At 40.0% G+C, this 15,964-nt stretch overlaps 1 protein-coding gene across 2 annotated transcripts; it reads right to left on the reverse strand.

Moving 5' to 3' along the window:
* Positions 1–3,373: 3,373 nt before the first annotated feature.
* Positions 3,374–11,661, reverse strand: LOC117468311 (aldo-keto reductase family 1 member B1-like). 2 transcript variants are annotated; one of them, XM_034112365.2, is made up of 10 exons: positions 11,548–11,661; positions 8,483–8,650; positions 8,016–8,132; positions 7,483–7,560; positions 7,070–7,192; positions 5,505–5,611; positions 5,341–5,422; positions 4,757–4,840; positions 4,547–4,626; positions 3,374–3,791 (listed from the first exon to the last, which is right to left on the reverse strand). In XM_034112365.2, exons 1-10 carry the CDS (start codon positions 11,611–11,613, stop codon positions 3,749–3,751), a joined length of 948 nt encoding a protein of 315 aa, XP_033968256.1. In that variant the 5' UTR covers positions 11,614–11,661; the 3' UTR covers positions 3,374–3,748. The 2 variants fall into 2 exon arrangements, with proteins under 2 accessions (XP_033968256.1, XP_033968257.1); XM_034112366.2 differs by lacking the exon at positions 4,757–4,840.
* Between the last annotated feature and the right edge of the window lie 4,303 nt (positions 11,662–15,964).

A 15,964-nucleotide genomic window follows, 5' to 3' on the forward strand; every position in this document is an offset into this window, starting at 1 on the left:
TACTGACGAGCCGTGGGGCCGCCATCTTGGACCGGTCACCCGCTCCACTCAGTGTAATCTGTCTGGCAGGCGCAATGAAGTGTCAGCACATTTTATCAATCATAACTCGCTGAATACAAAACTGATTTTCACGGGGGGGGGTTTGCTGCAAACGTCATATATGTAGGCATGATACCGGACACATGATTCGGCGTATTTTAATATTCATAGTAGGCTTAACAGCAATAGAATATTCTGGTATTTGATAGCCTATGTTATGTATGATAGGTATTTTGCAAAAGACACACGATATATAATATATACACACACACATAAAAAAACACTAATGGTCTATATATGATAGAGAAGCAGATTGTGTAGGCCTATACTCAGCTATTTTAATAAGTTGAAAAATGAACAACAATAATACATTATACATAGACAGAAGTTATATATCAGTAAAAATGAATATCTATGTCATAAAAAATGAAAATGTACTTCTACATCTATATAAAAAATGTAAATGTTCAAGTTAAACACAAGAACATGACACCACCCCGCCCAAACCATATTTACACAAAGTTGCTCATGACACCCGAATGCCCCGTGCATGCGGCTCCTCCAAAGCATGACTGAGAACCTCTTTCTCATATCTTTGTCTTTGGGAAACCATCAAAATAAAAACGGGAGATTTGAGAGTCAACACAAAAACATTTTAAGAAGGAGGTCAAGCTTATTTTCTTCCTTCTTCTTCCTAGATAGATTAGATTTTAGATTTAGATTAGGACCCTTTGTGTTTCAGGTGACAAAGACTTTGTCAGGTAATATGCAATGGGAGCCTTCCAATGTCCTTGTATTGAAATATATAAATATGTCATTATGAAATACGAGTCTCTTGAAATAAATAAATGTGTCATTATGAAATACAAGTCTCTTGAAATAAATAAATGTGTCATTATGAAATACAAGTCTCTTGAAATAAATAAATGTGTCATTATGAAATAAAAGTCCCATGAAATAAATAATTGTGTATTTAAATGTACATGTATACATATTTATTGCCTAATTTATTTATTTTATAATTAATTCCATAGGCATATTTATATATATATGTATTTATTTAATTATTTATGTATATATTTATTTATTTAATATTGGCTTAAATGGCATTCCATACATCAGCGCCAATAGGCAGCAGCGGTCGATGCGGCGTCTACTCTTTATATGTCTATGCCTACACCCATAGATATATATAAACACTAGATGGCTCATGGGAGATTTTCCAGCGTAGCTGACTGGCCGCCATCTTGCTACAGTCAACAGTTACTCTGATTCGCGTTATGGTAGCTGTTGTAAGGTGAGTGATCTGCACAAAAATACTCTTAACTCGCTGAAATCTTGACTGATTTACAAACGGTTTGGTTTATTATAAACAATATTAGCATGGCTATGATACAGGATGCTTGGACATGTTGAAATTGCATCTTTTCTTTGTGTATGTGGTTGTATTTATTAGCTGGCTAATAACAAGAGGCTGTCAGTGAGACCTAGTATTACAAAGTTCACCCAGCAACTTTACACCAGTGGGAGAGGCAGAACTGCTCTTTCTTTTCAACATAACTTAAGTTACACATGATTTCTTCCAAGTGGTTTGGCTTGTTAAAAACATCTTGCATTATGATACAGGAATTTGCTGGCTTTGTGTTTACAGAAGTACCTGACTATGCCGGACTTTTGTGCAGCCTACGGATGCTCCAATCGACGCTGTCTGCAAACAAGAACCCGTGGGATCGCCACGTATGTTTATGTTTGCTCAGTCTAATAAACCCATAACATGGTTGTGAAAGAATACCAAAGCTGAGGCTGGACGATGATTGATTGTTAGTGTGCCATGTGTCACTGTGTGTCTTATTGGTTTTGTGGTATACTGTATTTTATTTTATTGTGTGCAAGACACATTTAAAACAAATAACCTTGAACCTTGAAGCCCCATCTCTCCCCACCTGCTCCTGCTTCCTACATCCCCTCCACACCACACCAAGTTGTTCTTCTTAATAATAATAATACATTTATGTTGGGGGGCCGCCTTTCATAACACCCAAGGACACCTTACAGGGGCATAGGGGCAATATAGGGAACAATTTAAACAGTGGATTTTGTGATATATCAGCCGGGGTGAGTCAAGACAAACCACAAATGGACTACAGAAGGACATATGGTACAGTTTATATTATTCTTGGTCTTTTTAAATAACATATTTCAAAGGTTCTGGATTTGTTTACAAATCTAGAAACTAAATACAAAACTAGGATGATATGAAGATCTCATGTCAAAAATAATTGTGATAAATTAGACAGAACTGGCCTGTCTGTGAGCACATTTTATGTTGGTTTGGTTCTTCTGATAAAGGTGTGAATATCTAAATAATATACCAACATATGCTATTGTCATTAGTTGTGTCCCTGTTCTTCAAGCTAAGGCATTGCTCAATTAACAACTCTTGGTTTACAGAGTGGTAACATGAGACCGATTTTTATATATAAAATATAAATGTATTTTAATTTTATAATTTATTTTAAATATTGACAATATAATAAAATAAATGGAAATATATACACCGGCAAATATTTAATATAAATACCTTGTGTGTGTGTATAGCTATTGCTTTATCTGATTAATGTTATTTTCATATGAAAGTCCATGATTATAAGTATGCAGTATCATAACTACATCTTTGATGTTTATAAAAAACCAAACCGTTTGAAAATCGGTTGAAAATTGAGCAAGCTATGGTTATTTAAATAGTAAACCATAATGTTATGAATGAGAGCACTGCCTGTAGCAAGATGGCGGCCAAGTGGCAACGTCGGTCTCCATTGGCCAGCAGCGCGTGTGAGCCATCTAGTGTATATATATATCTATGCCTACACCGGCGTCAGAAGTTGATGTTCAACTTCTGACGGCGGAGACGGACCGCTCTGCTACCCACAATTCAGTTCGGCGAAAAAGCGAGGCAACGTGACGTCACCCCATTGAAAGTGAATGGGCAGATTGGAGTTTTCGACGCTGTCGACGCTATAGTGTAGACGGGCCGTAACTCATACAAGCGTTTAACCCAAATGTCAATATTGTATCAGGTTATAGTTTGTTTCATTTTGGGCCATATTCAAAAAGTAGTAGGCTACTAAATAGAATCGTAATTAGTCCTATTGTATTGCCTACTGAGAACTGCTGTGCGCTGGCCTTCAGGTGGACATTTTGAACTTCCTACAAAGTGATTTGTTTACAGCTTTATTTATTAAAAGATTCAGATTCAAAATATAATCAACAAACAATCACATTAATTTACTTTTGAGATAATGCTTTATTGATTAGCGAGTTAAACTCACAAGCTACACATCAATATATATGAAAATAAGTTTATTTACAAGCTGCAACATTATAGTTGAGTATAAAGTATCCGATAAAACATTATTCTGAGATGGGCCATTGTGCAGAAAATGATGCAATGTTGTACTTGAGGAACATGTTAAATACAAGACTTAAACAGAGTATTTATACACAGGTACATGGCGATCTTTACTCAGAGTACTTATTTCACCTCTGCACAGCATTGATAGTGATCCAGGTATTTAACCCAAAGATAATGGCATACTTAGTAAAGGGTAGGCCCCATTAATCATAGGTAAAATGAATCATCAAATCCTAGAAAAACAGGATGTGGAGTCAGCGTGTAGATTTTAAATCAACAGAAAGCTCAGCACGTTGTCTAGTATGCTGTATTCAGAGGGTAGTCTTTGTGATGCGTCGCCCTGTGGAGAAGAGAGGAGGAGGAACACACATAAGAAAGGGATAATGGGTCCAGTTACATCATAGTTCAACTCACCCTCAGTGAAGGAAGAAGTACTCAGACATTTTACTAAAGTAGCAATACCAAATGTAAAAAGAAATGTTATACTGTAAGTATTGGCATAAAAATGTAACTGATACACTAAAAGTAAAAGTACTTATTGTGCGTAAAAAGCCCTTAATATATTATGCATTAATATGTTCATCACAGCTGAAACACCTGCTGCTATTTCTTTTAAATTAAACTGCTACTGGATGCATTAACTTAGCATAATATATCATAGTGTTGGCTATGACTCCACTTCGAGCAATAATTACTAACAAAGCACTTATATACTAATAAAGGACTGGCTTATCTAAAGCTAGTTGAGTAGCACTTGAAATGTTTTGGCTCTATGAAGCCTGATATGATTCTGTTTTCTTCAAGTTTGTATCTTCTTGGTCGAATGCACTTATTGTAAGTCGCTTTGGATAAAAGCATCAGCTAAATGCAATGTACGTAATGTAATATGTGTAATTATATTCTGTATTGACTAATAATATGAATCTGAAGTAACTCGTACAAAAAGAACAATACTGGCTTCCAAAATATAGTGGCGTATAAAGTAGCATTGAAGGAAATACTTAAAGTACAAGTAGCTTAAAATCAATCAGTGTTTGAGTAAACCTTGTTAGATTCTTGGCTGCATATTGTTCGGTTTGATCCCCGTCTACTCACCATTCCATTTTGAATGCTCTCCTCTCGTTGAAGCTCATCATGGTCTTCATGTCTTCATCACTCAACTTGAAGTCAAACAGCTGGAAGACAAAGAAGAGGATTTATAACGGAAACTGCTCTTACAAAATACATTGCATTGAAAGGGTTTCTCTCTGTGTTGACTCCCCCTTTTAGTCCCAGAGATGAAAACAAACAGTGGATGTAGTGTACCTGGAAGTTCTCCTTGATCCGATGGGGCGTCGCTGACTTGGGGACAACAAGCATGTTTCTGTCGATGCTGAACCGGATGAGAACCTGGGGTGAAAACAGCATTATACAACAATTATTCTATTTTACAAAGTATCTGTCTATTTTTTTATTTTCTGTGTTGACCCGCCAACGGAAACCTACAAATATTATAAGTTATACTGTGAACTTCCTTAGCTATAACAATGTAGAGTTTCTGCAACCAATTTCTTATTTCCTCTTGACAAAAATCTGAAAAGCTTGGCTGTAAAAAGTGAGTTTTACTTCTCTATAAATGTTTTGGGTACATAGTAGTACTGTATTCCTTATATTTCATTATATCTTAGGAAATAAGAGACGTGCCTAAGACTGACTATATTATGGTATGTGTGGCTGTACCTCAGAAAATACGAGCAGAACAATCAATTATGTTGTATCAATGAACTCATATCAAATTAAAATCCTGGATATGCACACAATTGAATTCCACAATTATCACACCACCATTTATTTTAATAAGGCCTTGTTTTTTCCAAGGGAAAGAGGAACTTTTGCTAGACTTTTCCCACCTGTGCTGGAGTCTTGTTGTGCCTTTTCGCGATGTCCTTGATCCGAGGCTCGTCCAGCAGAGAGGGATCATCGGACGAAACCCTTTTGTAAGTAAAAACAGAATGAAGCTTGACATTCTTTCTCTGAGCTCTCTGAGTGTATGTCAGGTGACCCTGCCTCTCACCAGGGTCTGTCGGGGGAGCCCAGGGGACTGTAGGCGGTCACTGGGATGCCCTTTGACTGGCAGTAGTTGATCAGCTTCTCCTGAGGCAGGTACGGGTGACTCTCAATCTGCAGAAACACCAGAATACTTTAGATCAGGGGTCTCCAACACGTCGATCGCGAGCTACCGGTAGCTCGCAGGCAGCTTTTCAGTAGCTCGCCGCTCGATTATCGATTATAGCGTAGTAACGTTGCTTCTTGATTTTTCGGCCGCGGCCGGACAATAAAGTGTTTTTATTTTAGAATTGTTTCTGTCACACAAATATAAAATTGGTCCGTGACGCAGAGATCAAGGAGCAGATGTGACAGCGGCACAGCGACACCACACACGGAGCAGTCTGCTTCTCCAGCAGCACCAGTCAGAACCAACGGCAGAATGACCCGCTCTGAATCAGTCCGCGTCGCTGCGGCTCAGAGACACACAGGGAGGGATTTGAGTTTTTGAAAAACACTCGTTATCGTCATGTCAGGTTTTTGGTGGATTCAATCAAGTCTTGGATTTCAGAGTATGAATGTCCTCTTGCTATTTTCAGTTGATATATACGCGTGTAAAGTTTGTGAAGGCAGGAGGAAAGCTTCCGCGATCACCGTCTCCTCTCCGTTCCTCCAAACCCCGCCCCCTCCCCTAATGGCTGACAGTGACCCGATAGAAACTTTATTATTCACTGAATCACTGATTGAGATATGATGAAGCTAACTTACTCTCATACATTCATGGGATTAATGCAACAGTAAAACAGAGAATGCACCCACATGCCCTATTTTTGTTTTTATAATGCTGTTGTAAATACTCCTGTTGTCTGCTTTGTTCAGACTCAAGTCATGTGTGTGATGCCTCATTCAGGACATTCAGTGTCCTTTTTTTAACAGAAGACCGTTGCTTGAAGCTGCAGCTCGACTGCAGAAGTATTAAGTCCCAGCAAAACTCACAACATTTCTGGAGCCTTGTAGACCCAGAAAACTCTAAGAACATTCACCAAGCAGCACTGAACCTGTCTGCTTTATTTGGTTCTGTTCTACAGACCTTTGTGAAGCAGCTTTTTCTGACATGAATGAAATCTAAATACAGAACACGACTGACTGATGGACATTTAAATGACTATTAGAGTGAACCTAAGTGGGTACACTCCAGCATACACCTCTATGGTGGACTCCATGCAGCGCCATTCATCTCACTGACTGTGAAAAAGAGTGAATGCACTTATTTTACACATGTGCCATAAGATGCTTGCAAGGTGGTGATTAAGGTGATGTACTTACTATGTTGTCCATATTAATATGTGAGAAATTGTCATTTTCTTGGACCTTGATGTGAAGTTAAGATTTTAGATAAGCTTTGGGTATTGCAATTTCACACGTGTACAAAAGTAGCTTAATTCAACTGATGAGTGCTATGTGAATAAGCGATGTAGCTCTTGGCCACTTTCATTTTTTCAAAGTAGCTCTCAGGTGGAGAAAGGTTGGAGACCCCTGCTTTAGATGTACTCTCTTCTTCCTTCTACATGATGTCACACTCTTGTTTTGTACCTGGTGGTTGGCAGGCTTGTATTTGAGGCCTGGTTTGTTGAAGAGTGCTTCGATCTGGTCTTTGTTGAAGTTGGAGATGCCGATAGCTTTGACCAGTCCAGCGTCCACCAGCTTCTCCATGGCCTTTGAGACACATTACATACTGTTGTTAATATACTTCCAGTTTTGCATCCTATTTTTGTTTGATTTAAGCTGCCAGAAAGTCAGCTGGACTGTCAGCTCGCCACTTAAGATTCAAGGCTTTTATTGTCATTCGTACATAGCTACAGTGTAGTTATGTCGATGAAAATCTTAGGTCACAGGCTCCTCCAACAGTGCAACACAATAAACAGATAACATTGTGCAAGTAAATACAATCAAATAGAATAGAAGTAGTGTCATAAGAGTCTATATACAAGTGATGAATAAATTACCTCCCAGGTGTCCAAGAACTCGCTGCCATCAGGAATGAGCTGGTTATTGGCATCAACGGGAAACATATTATCCCCAGGCTGCATTGGAAAGAAAGTCAGAACTTAATGTTGAGTAATATGTGTTTTACTCCTTTTTTTTAAGGTATCCTGTTAAAGGTGGAGTCAGTGATTCTTATCCAAAAGACTTTTGGGAATATTCTCCTAAGAGTCCACCGTCCATTTGGCCCTCTACAGAAGCCCTAAGATTCAAGATAATGATGTTTTGTGTGCAAAGTTGTCCAACACCTGAGTTTATATTTTACTAGTAACTTTGTTGGCCTGAACTGAATTATTTAAAGTCTTGCCTTCATTTCTCAAAAGCCAACTCATTCTTCTCTTGAGATTCGGTCTAACTACGCTCTTTTGAAATCCTCTTAATGTCTCTAGTATCAAGCTATCTTAGACATGAGAAATATGCTAGGAGGTTGAGCTAGACCAGAACCCTATCCTGCTCTTCTTTTCTGTGTAGCCAGGACCGGACTATAGCACCATACCTTGGCTCCCATAGGGAAATGCATGAGGTAAAGGTCCAGGTAGTCCAGCTTCAGGTCAGAGAGCGTCTTCTCACAGGCTGTCCTCACCAGAGATGGGAGGTGGGAGGTGCACCACAACTAGGAATACAACATATTGGAGGGGAGTGTAAAATGGGGGGAAACTAGGCCTAATAACACATTTTGCATGTTGTCATGCGTTTTCCCAAATTAGGCATGGTGTATTATAACTTTGTCATCCTTGTGACCAGCTGATGAAGAAGAAGAAAGGATCCTAATTATCAGAAGAGTAAAGCTGCCCTCGAGCAAATTGGCCTATTCTCTGGTTTAGCTGTGCAATATAAATCCTTTATGTTTGTGATAAGCTTGTTTTTCCTTGGCTTCTATGGAGGCAGCGATATGATAACACAATATGACATGTTTCTCTACCAGGACAAAAAACAATACTGTATTTTGTATTAATACCCTACCTTACTGACGATGAACAGATCCTCCCTCTTTACCACTCCTTTGTCGATCATGGCACAAACTCCATCCCCAACTTCTCTTTCGTTCTGGTAGACATAAGCACCATCAATGTGCCTGTATCCCACATCTATTGCCGCCTTTACAGCCTCAAAGACCTTCCCTGGGTCTGACTGGAGACAAGAGGGTGAGACGGATAATCATTCATATGTGTGGCAGTGGTTTTCCTGTATCAGTTAATGAGTAGAAATGATGAGGAATTAATTATGGGCGTGTAGTCTTAGCTGATATCACTATTATCCAGTACAATCTTTATAACCCGTAATAAACCAAGGTTGATCGTGTTGCAATTTCACATCTTGGCATTTTCAGTATAGCACATAAACCCCTGTTGATGATGCCATTTGTGGATTTCCAAATAAGAGCATGCAGTCATATTTGCATTAGATGCTTAAGTGGCTATCTTTTGACCCGGTGAGTTGGTTTTGTTGAAGTATCTTTGTAATTACATTTTTGTATCATTTCATATTCCAGCTATTCCTCAAAAAACATGTTTTGGATATCATGCCATTCACATTTGAAATTTAAATTTTAAGAAATTGTAGTTTTTGTATTACTACCCCAAGCTTCCATAAGTGGGTCAAAAATGACCCGCATGCATTTCCTATGGAATCCTCTGGGAACCTTTGATTCTTATCACCTGTTGCTCTCAGGAATATATTCACTGTGGACCACACAGACGACATCACAAGTGACACCTCTCAGGAAGATTATTTTACACCGCAAGATCTGATACCTGTCAGTATAATAATAATAATAATAATAATAATACATTATATTTGTATAGGGCTTTTCAAGGACTCAAAATCGCTTTACAATATAAGGGAAGGTTAGGGTGGGGGGTATAGGACTATCAAACTTGATCAACCGGCATGGATTGATGGGGGGTGGGCTATGAGTAGAAAAGAGGAGAGGAGATGAGTGTTGAAAAGGGACTGGAATACTGTGAGGGTCTCAGAATAGCGATAGATCTTTGAACTATATGTTCAAAACGGTTTTTTTAAAAATAATGTCTAAAGTTATAAATAGTGAAAAATTAAATATAAAATATTTCTAATGTGAACCAAAGTGAATTTTCTTAACCAAAATGGTATAGAAACACATTATTCTAATACGGGTCCTTTTAGACCCACTTATGGAAGAGTGTAGGGTCCACAGTGTGAGAAAAAGTTTTTAGAGAGTACTTGTCCATGGACAAGTGAGTTTGGCAATTTACTTGTCCGAATACATTTTTCACTTGTCCAGAATGGACAAAAATTGGGGCCACTGGAATCTTCTTCTTCGTCATCGTATTTTACATTTTCCCACGGTTTTTATGATACCGCTAACGTAAGTGAGCGGTAAGATTTTACTGCATCACACAAAGGGTTGGGTATCGTTTGGATTTTAACGATTCCGGTTCTGCTTTTCGATTCCGGTTATTTTCGGTTCTCGGTTCCAGGTCTTTGAGAGGGTAAATAAGTCCCATGACAAACTGGGAGAAAAATATATTTATGAAAACATTAAGTCAAATCTGTATTCCTATTTACAAATCACTTCATACTGTTGAATTTCTTACGGTTATTTAATACAATTATATAAAAATAATCTCTGCTTTGTTTAGTTAGTTCTAAGTGGTGCAGTTTGAGAATGTACAATTGGCCCAGTGTCCTCTGATGTTACACTGCAACCTGCCTGTGAGACACAGTCCAACCACACATGTCCAACACATAGGACATAACCTAATAATAATAATAATAATACATTATATGTATAGCCTATAGGCCTAGCGCTTTTCTACAACTCAAAGACGCTTGCACGCATTTATTTACTTTTACAAACAGTGAGCAGCTGCTCACTGTTTGTAAAAGTAAATAAATAGAATTTTCATTTCAATAATGTACTTTCTATACCCTGCTTCATAAACAATACTGACATCCCTGTGCTCCTCCGAATCTGGGGGTCCGCTGATGTGAGGACAGCGCGAGGACACAGACAGGGAGGCTGCTTCACTTCATAAAGGAAATGGTGGTCAATATTAACAACTCAGGAGCTAAAACGCTGAATAACCTTCATTACGTGTTAGAGAAAGAACATAAGAAAGTTTGACAAAGATGAGGCTGTTAACGGGCAGCGCATCCGCTGTGTGTAGAAAGAGAGAGAGAGAGAGAGAGACGCTGAGCTGCACCGTGCAGCGATCAGCTGATACGGAGCAGAGAGAGAGCTGCAGTCCGCGGGGCTCGGGGTTCGGCCTCGCCTCCTGTCCTCACAACTCTTATTAATCCCGGTACCGGACAATTGTTATTTGTTCCTACTCGGAACCGAGTTTTGCTTCCCAACCCTGCCACTGTGCTACACTTCCCGCTCCGCTCCGCCCCACCCCCGTCTAACTGTACAGAAAGCGGCGAGATGCATTTCCTTAGGAATCGACAAGCAGAACCGAAACTAACATTTCTAAACGAACAATGGCGGACACGTACAATTTGCGAATGAGTTCTGCCTTTTGTAAACTGAATTTATCAATAATTTGTCAATAAATCGGGGCGAAAAACGTCACTTGTCCGGCGGACAAGTCAATTGAAAGATCTACTTGTCCGATATTGTAAATAACACGTCCCGGACGGTGGGACGTGTACTTTTTCGCACACTGGTCCAGTCACTCGTGCATCTAAGGGTTAAATTATCAGATTAAGGTAACATGCATTCAATTATAATGATAAATATTTGAACAAACCTATTTACATTTTATTGGGGTCTTTATTTGTTATGTCATGTCACTTTAACACTTCCTTCCATGCGTTGGGATACGTATCAAGTGCACTGGGACTGCTTACATCTATTACAAAAATAGTTTATATCTTATTAGCAACTAGTTTAGCACAGCATTCTGTAATTACATTTAGCTCTTGAACCTCGTTTGCGTTAGATTCAAGTGACAAGGCAGTGACATGAACAACATGGATACTACAGATCATAGAACCCATGAAATGCATTTGTTCAAGTATTATACGGATAAAACAATCAGCCTTACCCTCCATGTTCCCAGACCCACTATAGGCATCTTTGATCCATTGTTGAGAGTAACGGAGGGGATCATGTTGGCTCTTCTGTTGCAGCTCTGGCAGGATCAGACTGTTCTTGCTACACTGAGGAGGGGGTCTTATGTGCACAAGCCAGGGAGAGGGGGGTGGAGTTAATGAGCAGGAAGGAGGTAGTCCTATGTGGTGGATAGTATCCACCACATAGTAGGGATGGGAACGATTAATAGAATATTCGAAATTATTCAGGTATTCGAATAATTATTCATGTATTAGAATATGAGTTATGAATATTTTTATTAAAAAAAATATATATATTAATTTTTTTTTTGGGAGTGATGCCTAAGTTGATTACATATTATCAAATTCAATAATTCAATGTATACGACACTGTGCCATAGATACATGTGTTAGGTGACGTCTTAAGGTGTGTTTAGCTCCGCTCACCGGTGACCGGTCCCTCACAGCGGGCAGAGCTGCAGGTGCTGATCTCTCTCTCTCGTGTCCGGTTATACTTCACTCGCGTTTATGTCCAAATCCATCAGATCTAGCTAGTTCTAGCCAATGACATGGTTGCTGCCCCTCCCTACACGCAGATCACGCAGACTCAACCCTCATTTTAGGCCCAAATGTGGCGCAAATGAGCTCCGCAGCCGTTGCGAGGTTCCGGCGCTAACAGTTCATGTGCGTGCTCCCTGTCAACACTCGCGACACATGAGTGGCCAGCCTAAACAACAATAAACGCTGCTTGGCAACCGTGGCCCTTTCTCATTTCTCGAACTCCCCTCCTCGACTCCTATCCTCGATACTTAGTCCCGCCCACAGGAGATGCGAGCGGAGGAGCCGAGGAGGGGAACCGAGGAGAGAGGAGGGGAAGCAGCAGGCAGTTAGAGAAATGAGAACTCCTCTCCTCTGAGCGGTCATTTTAAAGAGACGTCCATCAATGATGACAGGAGGCACAGCAGCCCTCTGTCTGATGGACAGATGTGTTCATGATGACTTATATATTTACTTTGATTCATTCACAGTGCCGTATAATGAGACAATAACAGGCTACAGATGCGGACACGCACACACACATATATATGTATATATTTATATAAATATATCCAATTTCAGAATCAAACAGAGCACTCTCATAATAACGTAACACTATCAGAGACTGGATATATCCCCCCCCCCTCTCTGGTCGCTACAATGAGGAAAATAAATTACGGGCCAAAAGTTTTATTTACAAGTATTAAAAGTAAGCAGAGGACACCAAACCATCTGAGACCTGTCTGTCCGCTGCATCTACGCACACACTGTAACACACACACGCACATACAGCTCCTAAAACAGGCTACAGCCGTTGTGTATTTTATTGTGAAGCACTAAATGGTTTTAGAAAAATATAGACTCTTTGTTTGTAGATATCTACTAAACTAAAGCAAATAAAAAGAGTAGGCCTGTTCTACTGAGTGATATATATTATACACACTGCTCTGCTTTCTGCACGGACCTCACAGCTGTTCTCACTGTAAACATCGCGTCGCGATGAAAGCAGTTAATAAAATAATATCCAGGGGATGCATGCAGAGCTGTCATTGGCTGAGATAAGTCCGGCCGTGCGTCACGACTCTTTGAAACATCTCTGTTGCCGGAAATGCATCCACGAGGGAGCCGTGGAGGACCGTGGAGGACCCATCAGTGTATCCTCGGTTATAGCTCCTCCAGAGAGCCTCCTCGACGCTCGGTCCTCGAAGTGCATTTAGAGAAATGAGATGTCCTTCAACATGGCGCGCTAAAATTCATTTCCGGGTCACTACCGGAGGAGTCGAGGAGGGGGATTTGATGAAATGAGAAAAGGCCCGTGTGTGGCGGCAAAGTACATACAGGGTTCGTACGGTCATTGAAAACCTGGAAAAGTCATGGAAATTCAAAATGCAAATTCCAGGCCCTGGAGAAGTTATGGAAAACGATGTTTTTCCCAAAGTTTTGGAAAAGTCATGGAAATGTAACTAAAGTTGCGTCAAATATAATTTACATTTGATCTAATCGCCAAAATAATCTGCGGTCGCGAGCTGTTATGTGCCATCATGACGCGCATGGTGTTATTTTTTAATATATGAAGCGCCAGCTGTGTGCTCGAGTCTTCCTGCCTGTCGGTTGAACTCTGCTGCTCCGGTATGAGGGTCAGCTACATTAGCTACGGTGCGTTCGTTAACTGCGGAGTCACTAGAGGCTTCTCAATACTCAAATTTCCCCTCCTCGACTCCTCGGTCCTCCGGTAGTGACCCGGAAATGAATTTCAACGCGCCATTTTGAAGGACGTCTCATTTCTCTAAATGCACACCGAGGACCGAGGATCGAGCATCGAGGAGGCTCTCTGGAGGAGCTATAACCGAGGATACACTGATGGTTCCTCCACGGCTCCTCCGCGGATGCATTTCCGGGAACGGTGGAGGCGTGACGCACGGCCGGATTTATCTCAGCCAATGACAGCTCTGCATGCATCCCCTGGATATTATTTGAGAACAGCTGTGAGAACAGCTGTGAGGCCCGTGCAGAAAGCAGAGCAGTGTGTAAAATATATATCACTCAGTATAACAGACCTACTCTCTTTATTTGCTTTAGTTTAGTAGATATCTACAAAGAGTCGATATTTTTCTAAAACCATTTAGTCCTTCACATAATAAAATACACAACGGCTGTAGCCTGATTATGCTTTAGCAGCTGTAGGTGTGTGTGGTATAGTGTGTAGGTGTGTGTTGTACAGTGTGTAGGTGCGTGTTGTACAGTGTGTAGGTGTGTGTTGTACAGTGTGTATGTGTGTGTTGTACAGTGCGCAGATGCTGCGGACAGACGGGTCTCAGTTGGTTTGATGTCCTTACTTTTAATACTTGCAAATACAACTTTTGGCCCGTAATTTCAATTCCCCATTTCAGCGACTAGAGAGAGGGGGGGGGGATATATCCAGTCTCTGATTGTGTTACGTTATTATGAGAGTGCTCTCATACTTTAAATTGTATATATTTATATAAATATATTTGTGTGTGTGTGTCCGCATCTGTAGCCTGTTATTGTCTCATTATACCGCACTCTCAATGAATTCAAGGTAAATATGTGGGGGAACAATGTTCAGCTGATCTAACAGAGATTATGAAATATGACAAAACACTCGACAGCTGATGCAGCTGTTGCCACGTAATAATGAACGGACGTCGCTTTAATATGACCGCTCAGAGGAGAGGAGTTCTCATTTCTTTAAAACGTCTGCTGCTTCCCCTCCTCTCTCCTCGGTTCCCCTCCTCGGTCCTCCGCTCGCATCTCCTGTGGGCGGGTCTAAGTCTCGAGGAGGGGAGTCGAGGAGGGGAGTCGAGGAGGGGAAATTTGAGTATTGAGAAGCCTCTATTGTAGCACAGACTGCACCGCTGGTGAACAGCTGTTAGAACGGGCCGTTCAGGTGTTCAGAGCAGAGTGGCAGAGCGTGATGTGAACTGAAATGTTTTTATGTCACAATATCATTAAGGAATCGTTGAGCTAGCTAGCTAGCATACATTGTCACTATCTGCTAACGTTAGCTTTAGCCTTCGTTTTCATAGGCTATAAACGGAGGTGGTATAAGTATAGATATTGTGCTAGAGTAAAAGTAGAAGTACTCCGATCTTGTACTTGATTAAAAGTAGAAGTACTCAGATGTTGTTCTTAAAAGTAGAAGTACTCAGATCTTGTACTTGAGTAAAAGTAGAAGTACTCAGGTCTTTTACTTGAGTAGAAGTACTCAGGTCTTGTACTTGAGTAAAAGTAGAAGTACTCAGATCTTGTACTCGAGTAGAAGTACTCAGATCTTGTACTTTAGTAGAAGTGGAAGTACTCAGATATTGTACTTAATAAAAGTATAGTACTCAGATGTTGTACTTGAGTAGAAGTACTCTGATCTTGTACTTGAGTAAAAGTAGAAGTACTCAGATCTTGTACTTGAGTAAAAGTAGAAGTACTCAGGTCTTGTACTTGAGTAAAAGTAGAAGTACTCAGGTATTGTACTTGAGTAAAAGTAGAAGTACTCAGATCTTGTACTTGAGTAAAAGTAGATGTACTCTGATCTTGTAGTAAAAGTAGAAGTACTCAGATCTTGTACTTGAGTAAAAGTAGATGTACTCTGATCTTGTAGTAAAAGTAGAAGTACTCAGATCTTGTACTTGAGTAAAAGTAGAAGTACCAGAGTGTAGGAATACTCTGTTACAGCAAAAGTCCTGCATTCAAAATGTTACTCAAGTAAAAGTACAAAAGTATTATCAAAATGTAGTGAAAGTAGCGACAGTAAAAGTAGTCATTGTGCAGATTGGTCCATTTCAGAATAATATATATGATATGTTTTATAATGATTGATCATGAAAGTGTTCTCAAAGCTGGTAAAGGTGTAGCTAG

The sequence above is a fragment of the Pseudochaenichthys georgianus genome, chromosome 23, assembly GCF_902827115.2.
Source record: "Pseudochaenichthys georgianus chromosome 23, fPseGeo1.2, whole genome shotgun sequence".
Lineage (NCBI taxonomy): Eukaryota > Metazoa > Chordata > Actinopteri > Perciformes > Channichthyidae > Pseudochaenichthys > Pseudochaenichthys georgianus.